Source organism: Pseudochaenichthys georgianus, chromosome 4 (assembly GCF_902827115.2).
Source record: "Pseudochaenichthys georgianus chromosome 4, fPseGeo1.2, whole genome shotgun sequence".
NCBI classification, from domain to species: domain Eukaryota; kingdom Metazoa; phylum Chordata; class Actinopteri; order Perciformes; family Channichthyidae; genus Pseudochaenichthys; species Pseudochaenichthys georgianus.
In genome coordinates this window covers 14,064,729-14,086,814 of record NC_047506.1, presented here as the reverse complement: position 1 = coordinate 14,086,814, position 22,086 = coordinate 14,064,729, and the positions used below count along the sequence as shown (strand labels likewise).

The 22,086-nt window shown below is 39.9% G+C and overlaps 1 protein-coding gene and 1 long non-coding RNA gene across 2 annotated transcripts in view; one reads left to right on the top strand and one right to left on the bottom strand.

Annotated features, from left to right (window-relative positions):
- Positions 1-519: 519 nt before the first annotated feature.
- xxylt1 (xyloside xylosyltransferase 1) overlaps positions 520-22,086 on the bottom strand; it is a 52,015-nt gene continuing 30,448 nt past the window's right edge. Inside the window, exon 4 of the mRNA XM_034081948.1 lies at positions 520-3,330. Coding sequence (XP_033937839.1) covers positions 2,934-3,330 — 397 coding nt within the window. The 3' untranslated portion in view covers positions 520-2,933. The remainder of the gene's footprint in view (positions 3,331-22,086) is intronic.
- LOC139433705 (uncharacterized) lies at positions 9,672-11,709 on the top strand. The gene is made up of 3 exons (XR_011643093.1): positions 9,672-9,763; positions 10,796-10,884; positions 11,280-11,709. It is a non-coding gene; the product is annotated as an uncharacterized lncRNA (long non-coding RNA).

The following is a 22,086-nucleotide window of genomic DNA, read 5'->3' as shown; positions in this document are numbered from 1 at the left end:
AAAATGTCTAAAACTCATGCAAACATGAATATTTGCAATAATAATATCTCCTGTCAGATACAACTCATCATGAAAAGATAGGCACGTGTGAATCTGCCTTCTTCTTACCTTTTGTCTACTTTACTTGCACATGTGAAAGAACAGAGCGGCATGAGTCTTTTTAAAAAGAGTAAACTAATTAAAATGTAGACAAAGAAATTATAATTATATTCCAGCAAAGATACATTCTAGCTTCAGGTGTCAATAGGGGTATTTTGATGTCACATTCAGGGGTCAAGGCTGCTTGTTTTTCTGTATAAGGAGAGTTTGCTGGCAGTGAGCTGCATATTTAACGGACAGAAATGTGTCATGTGTATCGTTTAGCAGATAAATATGACAAAGGTTTGTGTCGTGAGTATTTGTTATCAGCTCTTCCTTCCACAAAACAAACACTAGCTTGTCTTATGTGTTTAAAACTTAAACAAGAACGATAACTCATGTCTTCAAAACTATTTTACATTAGACAATGACACCATTAAATAGAGAGAAATCACCATATCATTTATTTGAAAAAGATGATTACACACAAAAAAACTAAATTGGGAAATAATGTAAAGACAAACAGGAAGTTTACTGTTTACTGTGTCACAGGAAGCTCATCCATGAAGGGTTGTTGAGTTCAAACACTCTTTTAAAAAGCACATAACCAATGTTTGGCTTCATGTAAAAATGCCTTTCAACACAGCAGCTTTCTAATCTGTCAAATGTTTGCCAAGCGAGGTTTGGAACATTTACAGTAATTACGCTAATGTGCAAACATCTGTCAGCCCTTTTACATGTATCCTTTTTCACACTGAAGCATTGGACTGGGTGTGATTAATGATAAATGAGTAAATATTTACTTATTTAAATAGAGTAGTCTGTTCAAGGAAATGTATATTTCCCCTATTATTAGTAAACACGTTACACAGTTATTTTCAGGAAACTTCCCAGCAATTCCCATGTCATATTATGGACCCATACAACTACATGTTTACAACATAGTGATTGAACAGCACAAGGATACTGAGAAAGACAGGTACCACCAGATCAACACACATTTTAGATGAGCTTCCCCTCTCTCTTTCTCCAGTGGTTTAGATTCTTTACAATATGTTTAGAAACTCAGCTTTTCTAAATGTAATTGTATTTAGGACCATGTTATCCATCACATTGAATTGTTAATTGTATTGCTTGGTCACATTGGTAAAGCAGTTGTAAGCAGGGACAACGTAATCTACCTGCATAAAAAGATGCTCATAACGGCAGGAGAGTTGAGACTTGGTAGCTGAATATCTTAAAAGGAACAATCCAAATTCATTAGACCTTTTCACAGTGTCCATGTCTGCATTTTCATACCTGGATTTCACTATAATTAGCAGATGTGTATCCTGTCTGTGTATCAATTTACCATCATCTAGTCAACAAAAACCCTTTTAAAGTTGTAAAGTGCAATTAGGGACTGAGAGTTGTTTTTCAGTATTTACTCTATTTTTTGAGAGCTAAGAAGACAAGAGTGTTGTTCTGAAAGAGCCACAAAAAACTATTGACCAGCTTCAGGGTGGATTCAAGGGAAGCGAATTGATTTGGGATAATGTTAATTCTCACGAGTCTTCAGTAGCCTTCCTCCGACTCGACTGAAGGTGCCAGCCACTAAGCTGATTCCCTCTGTGTGCACGTGTGAGTTAATGTGCATCACCTCAGACAATTTCCTGACTGATGAATATCGAGTGTTAACATTTCTGGGAATCCGAGTAGCAGTTCAGTGAGCACAGCAAGAAAACTCTGGTGTGGCTCAGTTTTCCAACGTGTGTATGTGTGTGTGTGTGTGTGTGTGTGTGTGTGTGTGTGTGTGTGTGTGTGTGTGTGTGTGTGTGTGTGTTGGGCTTCTGAATATGTATATCAGCCATCATTTTTAACCTCCCTGGCCACTCCTATACTCTGATGGGATTTCTTTTCCTGTGTTTTACAGAATTGTGTAGAATTCAGACGGCTGGGAAATAAACCCCTCCTGTTCTACCAGCCACAGAGGAGAGTAAAAGGTGCCAGATGAGCCTTCCCCTGGTGTGGTGCTGTCAGAAGAAAATGTGACACAGGGGACTTAGGGGCCAATATGGAAAGCTTGAGGTGCTGGGAATCAAAAGGTACAATACTCTTCTTGTTGATACTATTTATCACATTTGCTGACCCTATATTTATTGCAGATAACATTCCAACCTTTGTCAGCAATATTAATTCCTTGTAAGTAGAACAAATAATCACTTATACTATTATATATTCTTCTCAAAACAATTAACAATATGTATAGAAATCAATTAATATACAATCAATTGAAAGGACAAAATACTTTTTGGCATTGACAATGTATGACGCATTAGGCCTCATTCATACTGACATACTGTCATTCATGCATGGCTGCAGCACGATGCCATGCAGAGGGCCCCTGCACAGACCCCATCTCCCCAATGCCACATCATTCAGCCAATCAATTACAGACTACAACGTCTTCTTGGTTTATTATTTTGTAAGGTGATCAGCATTTTTGACTTTTTAGCCTGTAAATTAATAGATCTGAACTTCATAAATCATATTTCCTCATCTCTGTACCTGAAGAAACCCACCCTTTTTATTGCATCTCCTGCATTCCTGAAACACAGGGCTGTGTTCGGCCTGAGTATCAAAATGTACACTGATGAACACAACATTTGTAGAAGTTGTGTATGGGTGGGCCCTCCAGTGGCCCCTTGACCAGCAGGGGGCAGAGTCTGCGACTATAGCAGCAGCTCAGTGGTCAAGACAGGAAACTGTCATTAAAGTCATGATCCTATCTTCCAAAGCAGGAAATCATTTCCTTTGAACGATATTGCCGATGTCATTGACACCTTTTCAGTTCCAACATCAGTCCAGTGTTTACATCAGTAATCTGGTATAGGGGAGTTACAGTTGCCATGGTAGATATAGACAAGTCCTTCGCAGCGATAATACATCTGAAACACGTCTCCGTATCCGTGGTCCCTCCACCAGGTGCACAGCTGCCGGTTCCACCCACAGGCCAGGGGGTAAAACAGCTCAGGGTGCTCCATACCGATCATGGTGAAGAAGTCCTGGTCCCCCAGGTGGCCCCTGAAGCGATACTGGTCTGCTAGCTTGGCCACATTGCTGGGCTTCAACAGTTGGTTGTAGAGAGCCGACTCCCTCATAGCACCAAGGTCCAATAACATTACCCCGCTGTTGAAGCCCGGGAGCCCCTCAGGGGGAGGGTCGCCCACTCTGGTGCGAGGGTTCTCCTTACGATACTGCCAGAAGGTGTGTCTGAGGAGAGGGACAGAGGTTAGAATTACAATGACAGCACTCAGAGGAATTGTTTGCTGAGAGTCGTGAGCTAAAATTGTAAGTACAATGCATCTGTTTCTCAATCAAAACTATCAATTCGTTTTTCTATTTTATTTTTGTTTCAACTTTTCAATATCAATTTTAAGTTATAGTTAGATTTCTTTCGATTTTCAGAAGCACAAAAACGACCCCAATTAGTAAACATTAGACCAGCGGTTCTCAAATGGGGGTACGCGGACCCCTAGGGGTACGTTGGAGTACTGCAGGGGGTACGTGAGATTTATTTTATGTTAATGAAAAAAAAACGTAATTAATGCATTTAAACAAACTACTAATAGTAGATTAACTACTTTCTTCAAAAGTTTACAGTAATTCTGGATAATAAAATGGGAACAATAAACGGGGTGCTCTCTTTTCCTCTCCCTCTCCTGACAGCTTGTTAGGCTCGTGCAGCTCGCTGAACCTGTAATAAGTGACCCAACAGTAAAGAATAAATATATGTATTACTAGTTTAGCTAGTTCCAGAGTAGATAAACTAGCTAAGTGTGTTAGGTCTAACTCTTAGTGTATTTTGCTCCGCTCAACGGTCTCTCTCTCTCTCTCTCTCTCTCTCTCTCTCTCTCTCTCTCTCTCTCTCTCTCTCTCTCTCTCTCTCTCTCTCTCTCTCTCTCTCTCTCTCTCTCTCTCTCTCTCTCTCTCTCTCTCTGTTAGACTTCACTCACGTTTGTGTCCAAATCTATCAGATATATAGATCTAGTTCTAGTTAATGATATTACATTACATTGCATTTAGCTGACGCTTTTATCCAAAGCGACTTACAATAAGTACATTCGGCCAGGAAGACACAACCTTGAAGAAAACAGAATCAGGTTTCATAGAGCCAAGTATTTCAAGTGCTACTCAACTGGCTATAGATAAGCCAGTCCTTTATTAGTATATAAGTGCTCTGTTAGCAGTTCTTTGTTAGTAATTTTATCGCTCGAGGTGGAGTCGAAAGAGATGAGTTTTCTGTCTGCGCCGGAAGGTGTGTAAGCTTTCTGCCATCCTGATGTCAATGGGGAGCTCATTCCACCATTTTGGTGCCAGGATAGCAGGATATGACTGCCTGCTTATCAAAGGACCTAAACAATAAGCGTTGCTTGGCAACGGCGTGTGTATAGGGATAGGGATAGGGGAAGCATTATGCATAATGTTTTTATGAGGGGTCAACATCCCATGCTCATAAAATGCTCATATATCTTTTTCTCTTCATTCCCCACGCCCCAAAATAAATAAATATACTAATTTTAGGAAAAGTAACGAAGTTTGAGCAGTGTGGGTTTTATATTAACAGAGTTACACATATTTCAAAACGCGAAGTGTAATAACTGCAGTTTGCCTCCCTGTCACCGAGAATGACAAAGATCCTCAGTGAAGCTCAAGCCCATGTTTCTCAGTAAATTGTAAGTACAACTTATTAAAAAGATCAGTTCAATGCAACTAATGTCGTCTTAGTTTTATTGCATGATGTTAAAATTGGTTTGCCATGAATGTAGTGATGGATTGTAAACATTTGAAATGTATCATTTAAGTGTTTCTCAGTTACAATGTTGTTGCAGCGCTGTACTGTACCTCTTTATATAGGCATTCTTTCCCTAACAATTTTTTTTTGCGCTGATCAGGGGGTACTTGGCAGAATTTTTTTTTCAAAGGGGGTACATTATTGAAAAAAGTTTGAGAACCACTGCATTAGACCTTATGTGATTAGATTAGTCAAATGACATTAGATCAACTTCAATATTTATTTGAAGTTCATATTTTTTAAGACCAGGCTGCACTTAACAAACAAAAGGAATTCATTATGAATCAATTGCGGCATAGCGTGATCTTCTTGAATGCCAAGTCGTTTCAACTTATGTAGTGACATTTTTACGAGAGATGACGAAGATTCATGCTGTGTCCTTGATTCATTCAGTAGTTACAATTTGAAGCAAATCAATTGAAGTGAATGTATGTTCCTGTTCTATCAAGATTCAGTTGATTTATTCTGTGAATATATTGGCAATCAGCAGTTTCTGGCGGACTCAGACAGGAACATTTTAACATATGGCCCAATCCTAGGCTGCTGCACATTTAGAAAAGTGAGGGGCAACTCCGTTTCAGTCCACATATGCTGAACAAACAGCACTGCGGCCCAAAACAGGAAGAGGGCCGGTCCAGGAGTGCCAGGGCATGTTGGAGTGCCAGAGGCTCGTGCCAACGCAGCACCCTGTCCTGCCAAAGTACCAACTCTCAAGGAGAAAAAAACGACACACAAAGCTTCATTCAACAAGCATTTGTATGCACAGACGTTACTGTGTACACACAAGTAAGACCTTTTGCAGGCAAAGGAAAGCTTTAGTGTAGATAGCACTTGTTGTTGTGTAATGCATAAAAGGTTCATTTTTTGATGCATTTCAATAACAGACATGCCAGCAACAGTCCTGTTGTATGTGTAGGTTAGATAAAAAAATGTGTTGACCAAAGCACAATTCCTCTGCAAAAAATAAAGAAAAGAAGAAGAAAAAAATATATACATCATATGAAAAAGAAACGCTGTGGCCGTAACTTTCTTCCAGCAGTAACATTCATTTGTGCTTTTATTGTACTTTATTTATCTTTTCATTGTTTGGGTGAAGTGTTTTGCTTCAAGAAAGTAAAGAAAATTTTCCCAAATACTGTTTCATTCTTACAGGCAACAATAATGAATGGAAATGTATTTGTACACATACAAACTCTCTAGAGAATTGACATTCTTCTCAATACTTGCGGGAACCTTCTATGATACAATGTTTATGGAAAAGTATGTTGCCTTGTGGATATAAGATGGACCAAGCTGTTTTTAAAAACACAACTTAAATTAACTTTAATAAAATCAGCAGAGCTCTGCCTGTGCTATTGATGCAGATAAACACATGTTGGAAATACAGTAGAATAATTACGATATTGTGGAGGATACCTCTCTCCCTCTCTCTGTGCAGCTCTAAATCTAGTGGGAGTAGCAGATTCTCTGAGTCAATCTTTGATATTATTAATGACCTATATTTTGCAGCTGTAGCTTGTCCACACAGTGTAATACCATCAGTTGGTTTGGTAGCTGGGGACTTGTGGCCTCTGTGGAGCATTTATCTTTTTAAAGAAAAACACTGGGTCTACGTGCCCTGAGACACATTCTCTGTGAATAAGTACATATGGGAACATTTACACCGGCTTCTCAGCCCTTCTTCCATTTGTATTCAGACCCCCTACACTTTTCTAGCAGTCAGTTAGCAGACAAGACTTTTCTTTCAATCTACTGCTGGATTGAAAGCTCTGCTCGCAATCTCTGTCACTTTCTGCCTCTCTCTCACTCGCTCATCCTCCCGCACACATTACACATTGCCCTAAACCGTGGTGATGAATCCATACATCCTTAGAAACATACTGCATGTGTCATGATGCCATATTATGTGACAGATGGCAGTGGAGGTGTATGCAACGGGTTTAGGTTGTGTGAAATAAAAGGTGCAATAAAATGTACCCCTTGAAAATGAATCAATTCGTTTTCCAAAAACTTCAGCTCTGCTTTTCATTTGCCAGACTATTTAGATCTGACCTTTTTCTGTCTGTCTAAAGAGTTTTAGTTAAAATGAAATGGTTCATTACAACTGTAAGATTACAGGTACGATATTTTGGGGGAAATAAGATGACTATTAACCAACATTAAATAAATAAACATGTATTTATTTTACAGTTGTGTAAAAAGACAATTTTGAGTTTCAAATGAAGTTATGTGGGGTAATAATTCTAGGTTCAGACCAGTTGCCAGGCAACAGTTGAGTTTCCAGGAAGTTACTGCTCTCACCCACGAAATAGTCTGGCACATAACACCACCACTTAGTTTCTTGTAATAATTAAACAAATTAGATATAACGAGCTGTTTCCCATCTTTGTGCTAAACTAAACTAACCAGCTGATTGCTGATGTTTGGAAACTATCAGCAATCTAACTCTCAGCAAGGAAGTAAATAAGAGTGTTTTTTCAAAAGGTCATACTATTTCTTATCGAATATAAACTAAGTAATGGCAACACTGTTTCTACATTATCGGAAAATATAAATGTGGCATATCTGTTACAGGCATACACACCGTATATACAGAGTTCAATTCTCACTTTAAATGTTAAACTTAAAAACACCTGGCAGGAATCAGATGTACTCATACAGATATCAATAAAATACATCAGAAGTATGAAATAGGATTTTTAATATGTTCCAGTCAAGTGCAAAATACCACCAGGAACTTTTTAGAGAAGAACTGCAGTCTTGATATATACAGTCATGTGTTTACAATTGTTGTCTTAATCTCATCCCTCTCGTATCGGGTTGCACCCTTATTTTGAGGCACACAAAACCTGGAAAGAGTTTGACCAAAATGTCTAAATAACTTGCCAGCTCATATAAAAAAAGATGGATAACAATACTTCAGTCAAATCAATAATGGTTTGTTTTTTGCCTGCTTTAGACTTTGAGAGGTACACAATGCAGCTAGGTTCTCTGTCACTGTGACATTGATGTCAGGTTTTCGCTGTTCCTTTGTACCAGTACACTCACACAGACCAAGTTAAACTAGACGTAAGACCTAAAAGCTTCTCCTCCTACTTCCTTTTCAATGTTCACTGTAAACCTTTCAAGTGAAGTCTCGCTTGAGAAAGAATGAAAAGTATTAGCAGGTGCCGGGGACATTCTGTACTATTGAAATGACTGTTCTTTTTCATACTGAAGTATCTTGGCTGTGTTCTATTAATGGAAATGTGAGCATTGATATGAGAAAGTACTTTCAAACAAGAAAGCCTACAGGGCACAAAGGCATCATTTATTTTAGTTCATTAAAATACAAGGTTTGTTATAGGCTTCAACGCCTTCTGTTCCTTGAGGTTTGTAAGGGGTTTGCGGTCGAATAGTACAAAAACCAGCTCCTATCGTCTATCCCTATCGTCTATTATTTTACCTCTGTGTGAAACATCACGGGGTTAAGGGATAGTGGATAGCAGAATTCAAAAGGATTTAGGAGAAGAGACTGCGGTGCTTTGAGAATCCGACTGCACTTTCACTATCCGGCGTATTTATGATGCGCCAGCGGACGTCATGAATATGCGTCTGCTGCTGTGGGGAAACTATGGAAACTACAGTTTTATATACAGCGGACTACAACATGGATGTTCAATAAGAACCACGGAATACTGTAAACTCATCTAGAGACTCTGCACTGTGCTCTGATGCTGTTGCTTTGCTTTATGAACAACAGAGAAACATATTCTTCATGACCAAAGTTGGAATTTAAATAAAAAAGGAAAGTGGAACTTATGCTCGTCACCCTCTCCCTCCGGTCCACATTAATACCAATGATCCCAATACGTATGATTGTATGAAAATATCTTAAAATCAATACAAATGTATTAATTATAAACGTTAGTCCTTAACATCCATCAGTGTGTATATCACCCTTCAAATATGAGGGGCCGTGTAGGCCAAACTCACCTCGCACACACACTACTGAAATACTCTCACGTTCACTACTGAACACCTCACACACACACTACTGAACACATCTGGCCTTGCACACACACTACTGAAATACTCTCACATTCACTACTGAACACCTCACACACACACACACACACACACACACACACACACACACACACACACACACACACACACACACACACACACCACACACACACACACACACACACACACACACACACACACACACACACACACACACACACACACAACTGAAAATTAAGCCTCACACACACACTATTGAAATTCTCTCACATTCACTACTGAACACCTCACACACACACACACACACACACACACACACACACACACACACACACACACACACACACACACACACACACACACACACACACACACACACACACCACACACACACACACACACACACACACACACACACACACACACACACACACACACACACACACACACACACACACACACACACACACACAGATCTGAAAACATCTGGCCTTGCACACACACTACTGAAATCCTCTCACATTCACTACTGAACACCTTACACACACACTACTGAAAAACATTTTACTGAAAGGTTCTCAGTAGGGAATGTGCATGTGTTTCACCTATGTGTGTGTGAGGGGATTCTTGCTGTAACGGAAGTCATTCTAATGTAACGGAAGTCATTATAATGTAACGGAAGTCAGTGGTCTCTTTGCTAGCCCCGTTAGCTTCATTAGCTCCAGGCTGCTACTCCGATGTGTTTGTTGTGTTGATGCCTGGTGGAGTATTCTTCATTGAAATATCGCACTTATCGTATGGCTCTGCGGTTCAAACAGACCGTCCATGAATGCAGTTTATTCGGTAAGTGAAATTCAAGCACTTTATTTCTTACTTGTCTTTTTATTCAGCTAACAAGCGAGACGAAGCTACATCTGTGCTAACGATGCTATCCGTAGCATACAAGTTAAAACATAATGGAGAAGTGTAAAACATTAAGGATTATACTGTAAAACATAAGGCTTCTCGGTGAGGTTGGTAAAATAAGGTCATGCTTGTACATTAGTTAGTTTGCTAGTTAGGTAACCGTATGCATTGTTATTGTTAATTTAAAATAGCTATGCTCGACGATGCAGACAGCTAGCGTCACATTAGTGTTGAAGAGCAGAGTACTGTATGAGATTAACCTCACTATAAGATCTGTGTATCTGAAAAATATGAATCTCACATTTCCAGTTGGTTCCAGAAATAACGTTAACGTAGATATTGCAATATGGTTTGTTGAGCTGGAGTTGATTATTGAAGCTTACTGGTTAACGTTCATCATATTAAACGAACGAACCCAAACGTTGTTGTTTTTATTAATATTATTACCAATACTTACTTAGCATTTTATTATCATTACACTGCAGAAACCGACTTATTGTGGCAGCAGAACGTGAACATGTAACTTAATGCCTGCATTTGAGGACGAAAAATAGCTCAGTCAATGCTTTAGGGACAAGGAAATGATTTGTTTAAATATTAGATATGACGTTATGTGTGCTTCTGTGACAATGAAGCTTATTCATTGCATTACATTTGTTGAATATGTTTGTCTTTTACCCTTACGTGTGTGTTACAAATGAATGTGAATATGGCATAGGACAAATATTTAAATTGTCTGTCTCATGAAAAACGATTCTAAAATAAAAAGGACCACAACTATACAATAATACACAATCCAACTGATAAGATACAGTAAGGGCTTTGATATCCAGAACTTTCTTTAAGGATAACAAAAAGATTGTCACATGACATTTGCATGTAAAAAAGTCTGTGACCAACACATTGTTACTTTACATATATACACATATACATATATATATATATATATATATATATTTTAGTTTAAAGTTTCCAGGTGATGCAGACAGACCAGAGGATGCTGACCACGAGAGACAGACCTATTCCTAACATCAGTGAACTTCAGCATGGACTCAAAGGTACAAAGAATCGAGAAACGTTCTGGTTTAAATAGATAAAGTAACAACTATAATCAGCTTTCACATTTCAATGTATTTAAGGCAATTATTATTTTACATTGTGAGAATTGCTACCATTTGTCTCTACATATTGTCTGTAAAAGACGTGGTAAAAGTGGTTCTTGCAGTGAGACAACCGAGCAGTTGAATATTATTTAATAAGATATGTTAATGTTGATTAACTGCAGACTGTTCATTCATAATCTGATTATCATTGTAGTACAAAGTGATGAATTAAAAAAACACATTAACATTTAAAAAATACATTATTTCTACAGCCGCTAAATAAACAAACGTTTCATAAATAACACACTTGCTCTGCAATAATGTCATATGTTTCTTGTCTTTTCTGTTAGGAAAGGACATACCTGAAGGACACAACTGCCTCACCGTTTTCTCAGAGGGGCAAGAAGAAAATGAAAAGCTGATTTCAGATTAAAGACCAATACAGGACATTCACTAAGAAACTACACTTTTATTGTGAACACAAAGTCAAACAGGACCATCATTTGTTTGTGACAGCTGAGCCCAGTATGGGCTCACAGATGCAGTTAGGTGGTTTCTTCATCAGGCCACGTCCTCCTCCCAGAGAAAGACCTCTCCACCTTCTCCAGCCAAACCCACAGACAGGACATCCGTCATACTGAGGTTTCTCCCAAAGTCTATGCACGCTGTCTCAATTGATCCACACTGTGAATATGAGGGGGAAATGTGTGTCATAAATGCTTTAGACAATAAGAAATATGAAGTTAACTGTAAGGAATGGCTCATTCTTTTTTAAATAGACAAAACTATTACGGTATTTCAATATCTCATGTCTGAAAGTTTAATTTAAAAGAAGAAGAGGCCCCAAAAATAAAGATTGGTATATCAATAAATGTAGTTGATTTTGTCTTTTTAATTGTTTAAAGTAGATAGAACTGGTACTTAAGAGTTTGAATACAGTCTGGTTGCGGAGGAGGCACACAGGTAAGAGCATATAGCTACCATCACATGTAACTAAGCTTGACTTGAATTTATTAAAAGTATAATTAAGTAACAGCAACAAATCAATAACAAATCGTGCAAAAATGTGAATCTTTGCTGGGTCCACTTTTGAATTTACCACATATTGTATGTTTTAGAAACCTTAAAGGCATTTATAGATTTGTATGCAAGTAATATCCCAAAACTCAATAAATACCGTAGATTATTATTGAAAGTTATGCTGAATAGTTTCATGTTCACTTACCTTAAGCAACGTAAAACGTGCAGAACGGGGGGAATACAAATACTTGTATTTCTCTTTTTTGGTTTGCAAGGGTGTCACCTTCCGCGGAGCCCATTTTCTGTAGTATTATCCTAACAAATAGAAAACAAGAGGGAACAACCCTTATTTAGGTTTTTTAAAAAGTGACAATATCAGCTTGCATTCATCCGACAAAAATACAACACAGGGTATTGTCTAATTGCTGGTTGTCTTGTGTTTTTATGGGATTTGGATAATGGATTTATTTTATCAAATATTTTGAATGGTTTTCACTTAATCCTGTTATAAAGTCGGCTGCGGACAGCCGGGCTGTAGTAAATAGTGCAGCAGATCTACACAGCTAGCTCGCTAGTTAGCATTATTAATGTCAGCTATGTATGTACATTTTCAAGTTCTGCTTGAAAGCAAGTTCCTGCAAACTGTGCAAACAAACGCTTCAACTTGTACCATTTATAATCTGTATGTTTGAATATGGATCTTAAATCGGCGTGACGTTGAAGCAGCTGCAGTTCCTTTAAAGAGCCTGTGACACGGTTTTCCCCCATCATCCAAACCCATCAATTTGAGTACATATTGTCCCCTTGAAAACCGTTACTGAACTGATTTTGGATATTTGTACTTTGATAACCATTAATCTGCCTTCAATGTTGACAATTTTCTGGATCTTCTCTTAAGTCCCGCCAAATGATGGGTGACGTCATTGCGGGCACAGCGCTCCAGCTGCACCGTCCAGGATTCCAGCTTCTGCATGAAAACCTTTATATATATACAGTCAGATGTAAACGCACGACGGTGCACACAGCAGCAAGCTCAGACAGCGATGACAGGTTAATGTTGAACGTGTCTAAGAGCTCATATGAGGCTGAAGGATCAGTTTATGTTGTATCTGTTAGAAGTTTAGGAATGAGGTGCGTCAATATGGGCGATCATATGGTCATGTAGCCAGTGGTGGACTGGGACTACAAATCATCCCGGGACTCTCGACCGGCCCACTTCGGTACCGCTAGTAAATTGTCAACGGGGGGAGCGGGGGATGTAAAATACAAATATAATGTATAATGTCTGTGTCTTTGACATTAGCGCTGCTAGCCACCTGTGCCCTGTACTACGAAGCCAGTTCAACAGACCCTGGATATGTTTGAGTAACAAACAAACTAACAACAAACTAACAAACGAGATCTCGCTAAGCGGTCCTACGACGCTGGTTATCAACTCGGTAAATCAAGCCAGGGTTTCTCTCTCCAGCTGAGAGCGCGTTCACGTCTAAGACACGCGTGGATCTGACTTTCATTACATTTGTCTCGAGTGTTTCGTCAACATAATGTGTTAAATAATACTTCTGCATACAGTCTGTGACACTGTGAGTGTTGCACGGCCAGATGAGGCTGGAGAAGCTGACTCAGATAAGGAAATATATGATATATTATGATATTATATGATTGATGATGTAATATGAATGATAAGTGCGACACGTCGGCGTCTTCTCTGCATACGGCAGTTTAAACTGTATTTCCTTTATCCTGTAATATGACTTGAGAGATTTAAACTCCGCACACTGAGTGGATCTCTTTTCTATAGACGCCGGAGGCGGGCAGCGTCAGGTAAAATAAGTTATTTAGCCTTCTCAAACCTGAGCCTCACGCGCCGCCTATGGGGGATGTGCTAGTTACTTATCCGACCGGCCCACTTCGGTACCGGCCCATCGGGATTCGTCCCGATGGCCAGTCCGCCACTGCACCCAGCCCACGTAAACTGTCAACGGGGGGAGCCTCGCTGCGGGGAAACGGTGGACCTAGTGTCCCGATCGGAGTGGGAATAATAATAATAATAATAATCCGTGATTTTATCCATTAATTTCCCCAACATTGTGGTAAAAAACCACACGTTTAATCCATGTTGGTGTACTACAACTACAAAAAGCATCGGTTTGTTTTCTCATCAGTAAATACAGACCGGCTCAAACAAACGATTTTTAATCATCATCCTCACTCATCATTTAATGTATCATATGTTCGCCGAATTGACATGAAAGCACTAATAAATGTAGTTTCATCCACTTGAGTTTACAACCACAAAAATAATCGATTTGTTTTTATATCACATCCGACGGGAGGAAATTCAGCAGCTCTCACTCCCGATTTTTAATCCTAATGTAATCATCATCTTCACCACGATCATTTATGTTTATGTCGCCGAATTGACATGAAAGCACTGACAAATATGAATATACTGTAGTCAACTTCATTAAAACGTTATTAACGTGCCTAAACTCAGTAATTCACCATTTCTACGCATGACACAACACACTTTGTCCGTGTTTGGCTCTCGAAGCGTTCCCGCATTGACGTCACTTCCGGCTTCCCCCAAAACTTCAAAATGAGTGAAGGAATTTCCCCGCGATGTTCGAAATTATTGATATTTAACGAAACGGTATCGCTTTTTCTTTTTTAAACTGACGGTTCGAGATTATTAGTAGCCCAATATTTCATTGCACAACAGTTGTTGGGATGGTGTCACAGGCTCTTTAAGCATAACGTTAGCATTTTGCTTCTGGCAACTAGATTTATGATTTGAAAATTATAAAAGTAGGGTAGACATGTGTATATTATCCGGCTGAACAAAACGTGACCCGTCTCTTAAATGTGTCTCAACCACAGACCTTATTTCCAGCTAGTTTCAAACCATATTGCAATATCTACGTCAACGTTATTTCTGGAACCAACTGGAAATGTGAGATTCATATGTTTCAGATACACAGATCTTATAGTGAGGTTAATCTCATACAGTACTCTGCTCTTCAACACTAATGTGACGCTAGCTGTCTGCATCGTCGAGCATAGCTATTTTAAATTAACAATAACAATGCATACAGTTACCTAACTAGCAAACTAACTAATGTACAAGCATGACCTTATTAGGGGTCGACCGATTATCGGCCAGGCCGATTATCGGGGCCGATATTCATCATTTGACCGATTATCGGTATCGGCCTTTTTTTTATAAAATTGCCGATAACACTTTGGCTCTGATGCGGCCGTTTCTCTGTCTGCAGTCACCACTCTCTGTACACGAGCAATGTCCCGCCCACAGCGCTATCTGATAGGCTATTACTGAAGTGTCAATCAACACTGAAGATTTTCCGGGCGGGAGCCAGCCATAGAGGCGGGACCTTCTCAGATTACAGGCAGGTGCGAAGAACGCAGACACAGACAGAGGCAAGCAGCAGCGCTGAGCGGCAGAGCCATACATGTGTTTCGAAGGTAAATCAGTTGAAAGCCGAAGTTCAATAAACATCCCAATCCCCTCTGCTGAACTTGCAAAAACAGCACGATCTATTGATCTAATTCTATCAGCTTCCCATTTACACAGGGACGGGGGAAGTCAGTCAGCGTGCAGCGTCTTGCAGCGGAACTGTGGTGCGGAGGGGGGGCTGCGAGTGAAGCCTCGCAGTTTTTCAGGTTGATATGTGAAGCTCATTAGCTAGCCAACATGTATTTAGCAAATGTTTAGCAAAATATTAGAAGTGAGGCTACTAGTCTAACGTTAGGTCTACTGCAATAGCCTCACTTTTAATAGTTTGCAAAACATTAGCTAGCATAGTGTTTTGCAGTTGCTAGCAGTTTATTGGGATTTTATGCTAGACAGACAGGCATTGGTTTGATATAATAAATTAAGCATTATTGTTAGTTAAGCATGTCAGCCTGCTGCCCCACTTCTTGTCTCTCTAACTCATTGCAGATGGCTGCACTAAAGAAAAGGGCACAGAGAGGAAACCAGTTGTAAGATGTTTTAAAAGTTCATTAAACATAATATAGGCTATGCTTAAATGCATTTCAAAGAAGTTGTGTTGGAGTTTGTGTTATTCTACATTTTGACACCAAGATTTTCTGATTTTACTGCAAATGTATATCGGTTCCAAATATCGGTTATCGGTCTCCTTGATTACTAATAATCGGTATCGGTATCGGCCTTGAAAAAGCCATATCGGTCGATCCCTAGACCTTATTTTACCAACCTCACAGAGAAGCCTTATGTTTTACAGTATAATCCTTCTTAATGTTTTACACTTCTCCATTATGTTTTAACTTGTATGCTACGGATAGCATCGTTAGCACAGATGTAGCTTCGTCTCGCTTGTTAGCTGAATAAAAAGACAAGTAAGAAATAAAGTGCTTGAATTTCACTTACCGAATAAACTGCATTCATGGACGGTCTGTTTGAACCGCAGAGCCATAAGATAAGTGCGATATTTCAATGAAGAATACTCCACCAGGCATCAACACAACAAACACGTCGGAGTAGCAGCCTGGAGCTAATGAAGCTAACGGGGCTAGCAAAGAGACCACTGACTTCCGTTACATTAGAATGACTTCCGTTACATTAGAACAGAGATGTTCACAAGTCTTTTTTTGCAAGTCCAAGTCAAGTCTCAAGTCTTTGGTCACGAGTCCAAGTCAAGTCTCAAGTCTTTGTGGGGTGAGACTTGATCAAGTCTCAAGTCTTTGGTCACAAGTCCAAGTCAAGTCTCAAGTCTCTAAAAAAATAAAAGTCTCATGTCTCTTCTGGTTGTAATAAGCCTTCTATTGTCTGCTGCTATCCAGTCTGTTAAAGGAATGGTATGCTCATGACACTCATTTTTAAATAATTATCATCCGATAAAACAGACCAGTCTCTGCCAGTCTTTTTTTTTTTTTTTTAATCCGATGACATTATCAGTGATTTTAAACTGATTATATACCGAAATAACATCAACACTGTGGGCGCCGCCATTTTCCGGACGTGACGTAAACCATGCGTTTGGTTTTCGAAGACACGTTGATCTCCATGTTATTTACTGTAGTTTCTCTCTTCAAATATGCCTCACTGTATCGCGAAATATTGCCACAATTCTGATAGGAACAATCCACGGAATGCTCGGTTCCATCTGTTGCCAAAAGTTAAGCGTAAGAAGTACATTCGGAGGCAGTGGCTAGCGAAATGTGGCCGGCCCGAACCGAGAGATTCACAGGCTCATGTATGCAGCGAACATTTCAAATTTCCGGACGACTACTCTGAGAGTATGATGAAACATAACATGGGATTTACGGAACAACCATTACTTAATGGAGATGCAGTACCATCGGTCTTTCATCACCGACCAGGACACCAGTTCTGCCAGTTGAGAAATCGCCCTCTGCAAGTGTGAAGCGACGGAGGAGCAGAAGTAGTGCTCGGAGTAAGAATAAGGTATGTTATAGCGCATTTCCATTGCAGCGGCTAGCCCCGTTTTAACGTCCTTTAGCGTCCAGGCCAGGACAGTTTTTGGTGGCCTTTCTATATAGTGTAGGACCGGCTAGTGTGTATTTTCCCCCAGTTTTTTCCGGCCCCATAACATCGTGATTCTATGGCCAGGGACAACGAAGCTGAGTATTCTAGAGAGGGAATCGCTAGCAAGGGTGGTACTACATGCATACATATAGTATCTTATATCATCTTCCTATTATACACACACATGCATTTCCAAACATTTGGACTACCTATGTTGCAAATGTATTATCTTTTCAATTTACACACGGCATCGATTGCACGTCTGTCCGTCCTGGGAGAGGGATCCCTCCTCTGCTGCTCTCCCTGAGGTTTCTCCCATGTTCCCTTTAAACTGTGGGTTTTCTTCGGAAGTTTTTTCTTGTATGATGTGAGGGTCTAAGGACAGAGGGTGTCGTATTGTCATACTGATATGTATGGCTGAATTCCCCCATCCAATCTCTTCACATTGGTCAAAACTTCTTCCTCTGCTGACGAGTCCGAACTCAAATACTCCGCCATGTTTCCGTGTGTTGACAAAGTGAACGCATGGATGACGTCACGACCATCACGTGACTACTGAAAATGGCAAAAATGGCGGCGGCCAGACGGAATATACAGGTTTTAATAAAAAAGAGCTATAAAATCATTATTTACCGGGGAATATCGCTGATTTCTTCAGGGTATGGTTTAAACATAATGTTTCACTAAATACTGAAGTTTTGATTAATTATCTATTGAGTGGACCATTCCTTTAAGAATACTGCACAGCTATATCTAAGAAATTCAAAGCATTTACTGTGTTATTATACACTTGGGTCTCTAATGACATCTTTTAAGTCTACTATTAATAAACATATTCCTCTATCCTCTCACTCAAACCCAGTGTCATGGTAACCTGATAAACCTGTAACATTAACGTTACGTGGTCAACAATAAACCTGTAACCTGCCTATAAACCGACAAATGTATTTATGTATGTAACCATGTATTTTTCTACGTTTAATGTTAGCCAGTAAATGGTGGCAGCTGAACGTAATGATTAACGTTACCGACCTTTTTTATGTCATGTCAAGAGTTGGATGTCAACGCCACTCAACTCAAACAAGTGCGAAAAGAAAACATTCACTCATCTTTTCAAATATTCAGTTCCAAAGCTAGTAGCAAGCTAAGTTAGCATTACATAGCTGATGCTGAGCTAAACATGTTTGCTAACCGTCCATGCGTTAATGTGACTGACCTCTCCGGGTGAGTTTTCAAGTGCCTGATGAAATCCGACGTTGTTGCGCCAGCATCCTTGATTTTGATATTGCAGACTTTGCAGTGTGCGCTCCTTTTGTTGGTGCCGCCGGCGTTTTGTTCGAAGTGTTTGTAGTTTAACCTAATTACAAGCGGTACAGTCGCAGGTGTGCCGCCGGTCGCTATTGTGTTACTACGAGGTAGTAACAGAGGCGCGCACGTCTGCGTAATGAGCCCGGCTAAAATAACTGGATGGCCTACCTGCCTGTCAGCCTTCCATCTGGGCACAAACTTATCTCGTGCCCTCATTGGTCATGTGCGCGTTCGTGTGTGTTGGAGGAGGCGGGCTCTATAAGGAAGTAGCAGCCTCTAGCAGATTATCTCCGGTTGTGTATTTTCAAATTCTAGCGATCTCGAGCCGGTTTCTCTCAAATGTACCTACCCCACCTTTAATACGCCAAAAATAGAAAACACAATGATTGTTCACGAGTCCCAACACACGAGTCCAAGTCGAGTCTGAAGTCTTTTGGTCAAGAGTCCAAGTCAAGTCTCAAGTCTCTGTGTGTGCGACTTAAGTGCGACTCGAGTCCGAGTCGCAGACTCGAGTCCCCATCTCTGCATTAGAATGACTTCCGTTACAGCAAGAATCCCCTCACACACACATAGGTGAAATAAATGCACATTCCCTACTGAGAACCTTTCAGTAAAATGTTTTTCAGGAGTGTGTGTGAGGTTAATTTTCAGTATTGTGTGTGTGAGGTGTTCAGTAGTGAATGTGAGAGGATTTCAGTAGTGTGTGTGTGAGGCTTAATTTTCAGTAGTGTGTGTGTGAGGTGTTCAGTAGTGAATGTGAGTGGATTTCAGTAGTGTGTGTGCAAGGCCAGATGTTTTCAGTAGTGTGTGTGTGAGGTGTTCAGAAGTGAATGTGAGAGGATTTCAGTAGTGTGTGTGTGCAAGGCCAGATGTTTTCAGTCGTGTGTGTGTGAGGTGTTCAGTAGTGAATGTGAGAGGATTTCAGTAGTGTGTGTGCAAGGCCAGATGTTTTCAGTAGTGTGTGTGTGAGGTGAGTTTGAATTTTGGCCTACACGGCCCTTCATATTCAAACATCTTTTAAAAGTTGAACAAACCCCACACAGCTCAGTGAAGACTGTAAAATGTTGACTTTATTTGATACTTTCAGTAAAAACTAACGTTAATATTTCTCTTTTTGATTATAATACTGATGAACGTTCAGAAGAAAGCACTTTGGCAAGTTACCACATACGTTTTAAAATGCTTAATAAGCACCGTAACTTTCATGATATAATTTCTCGGTTGTTTCCGTGAACGGCCGACTGTTGAGTGACGGCAAATGCTGCGGCCGCAAGGCATTGTGGGGCAGAATTTTCTCCTCTCCTTTCGTAAAGGGAGGTCCAGTGGTTCCTAAGCTAAAGGAGGTTATAAAGGAAGTTTGAAACCTCCTTTTCTATCATCTAGAGAATTCGAACAGCTCTTATCATGGCTGCCACTGAGGTACATCCGGGTCATTTTACTCCATTAGGAAGGTTCCTAAGCTAAATGGACTATTCGACCGCAACCCTGGTACAATCTTTTCAAGAACATTATATCTACACCAGAAGAAAGGCAGACAAGTAAGTCACAGTGAGAGTGCCACATAGCTTACGTAGCCGTCGCAAAATTAAACATTTCACAGTCACCCTTTAATATCATTCTGTTTAGAGCAAAACTTGGTAATACGTGGGATGTATTACACAACAGTAGAAAGACTTGCTTCTGGCTAATGTCTCTCATTGTGTGTGTTTGTGGCTTGGACTGTGACACTTATGTGAGTGGGTCTGGTCTCCTGGGTTTTTAAACCATTACAAATGCAGCTGCAGGGAAAGGACATAGAGCACTTTTTCTAATAATGAACTTTTCAGTGGCAGGATGTGCTCTGAATGCGGCTGGTGGGAGGATGCATTCTTCTGCATAATGCTCTGAGTGGGAGCTGAGAGCCCTCTACACTCAACAGAGGAAAAAACAGCAGGTGAAAGGATTGCACACAATGCATTGCTAAAATCAAGATTGAAAATGAAATATTACTCAAATGTTTTCAGATTTAGCAGGATTATCTTTTAAAGAAACAATTCATACCGACACATGAACTTATTCGATTAAAGCAACACGTACAGTACATTCCAGATTTGTCTAGCTTGTCTCTCGTTACATATTCTCTCCTGTCCCCTATAGAAGCAGTACCTTTTTATAACTGTTATGTCATGAAACACCATTTATTTTTACATACTTGACAGATGATTCATTCTTGGTTTGCTGTTGCAGTCAAGATGCTGGGAGATGTTAGCTTACTACTTGTTTTGACATGTTGTGAACGTTTTTTTCTCCTTATGCAGTTGTCTCTAAATAATACAACCAATCATAATTTTTAAGGAAACAAAACAAAACTCGTTATACAGTTGATGTTGCTCAACCCCACAGTGACATGCATGAACAGCTTGGATTTGTATCCGGAAATGCAACTTGACATGACCACTTACGAGGTGGACAACTAAATCCTTGACAGTCTTAGTGGCAAGATCTCAAACTGCTGTCAAAACCGTAAGGATTTACTTAAATAAAACAATAGATGAAAATGTTTGCCTGGAATGCACTTCAAAACTCTGAACTCACACATGCTGGCAGTACGAGTTGTTGTCTATCAAGACTCTGCACACGTTCAAACACACCCATAGTGATCCACAAAGACAGAGAAATAGCTTTGACAGTTTGTGTGAACGTTTTGTTAACATCCCTTTAAATTCCAACTGGTGTGGCATCTCATGCTAAGAGGCATGATCTCTTGCTTTGTTGTGGTGCCTTTTTTGAGAGAAGTGTGTCTAAGCCCAAAGGAACAACATTAGCAGGAGATTCCCAGGGCTAGGGAACCATTGAGCAAGTTGAGTTGCAGGGCGGGGATACAGATCTGTTTGGAGAAGCTGGTGCCAGCCGGAGTGTGGCAGGAAAACTACGGCTCCACTTCTAAAACTACTTGACAAACCAGCATATCCCGCCTTATGGTCTCACATGCACAACGATGCGAAGTTTGACAACTGACGATATACTTATTTCATAACATTTTACGTCACGACCTCCATGTTAAACATATCCTGGAAAAAGCTGCTGTTTTTTAGGATAAATATTCGGGCTGCTCCATCTTAGACGAGTTTGTTTCAATCTGGATGACTCATTTTGAATACACTTATGAGCTCATCCTTGGTAAACCCAAGATTAAGAATGGTGCTTTAACAGTATTCTTTGTGGAGTTACTTTAGTGTAATCAACTAATCGCTTAATCCTAATAAATAATGACTGTTAGTCACTTACGACCCGTCCACACAGCGGGGTGCGTTGAAGCT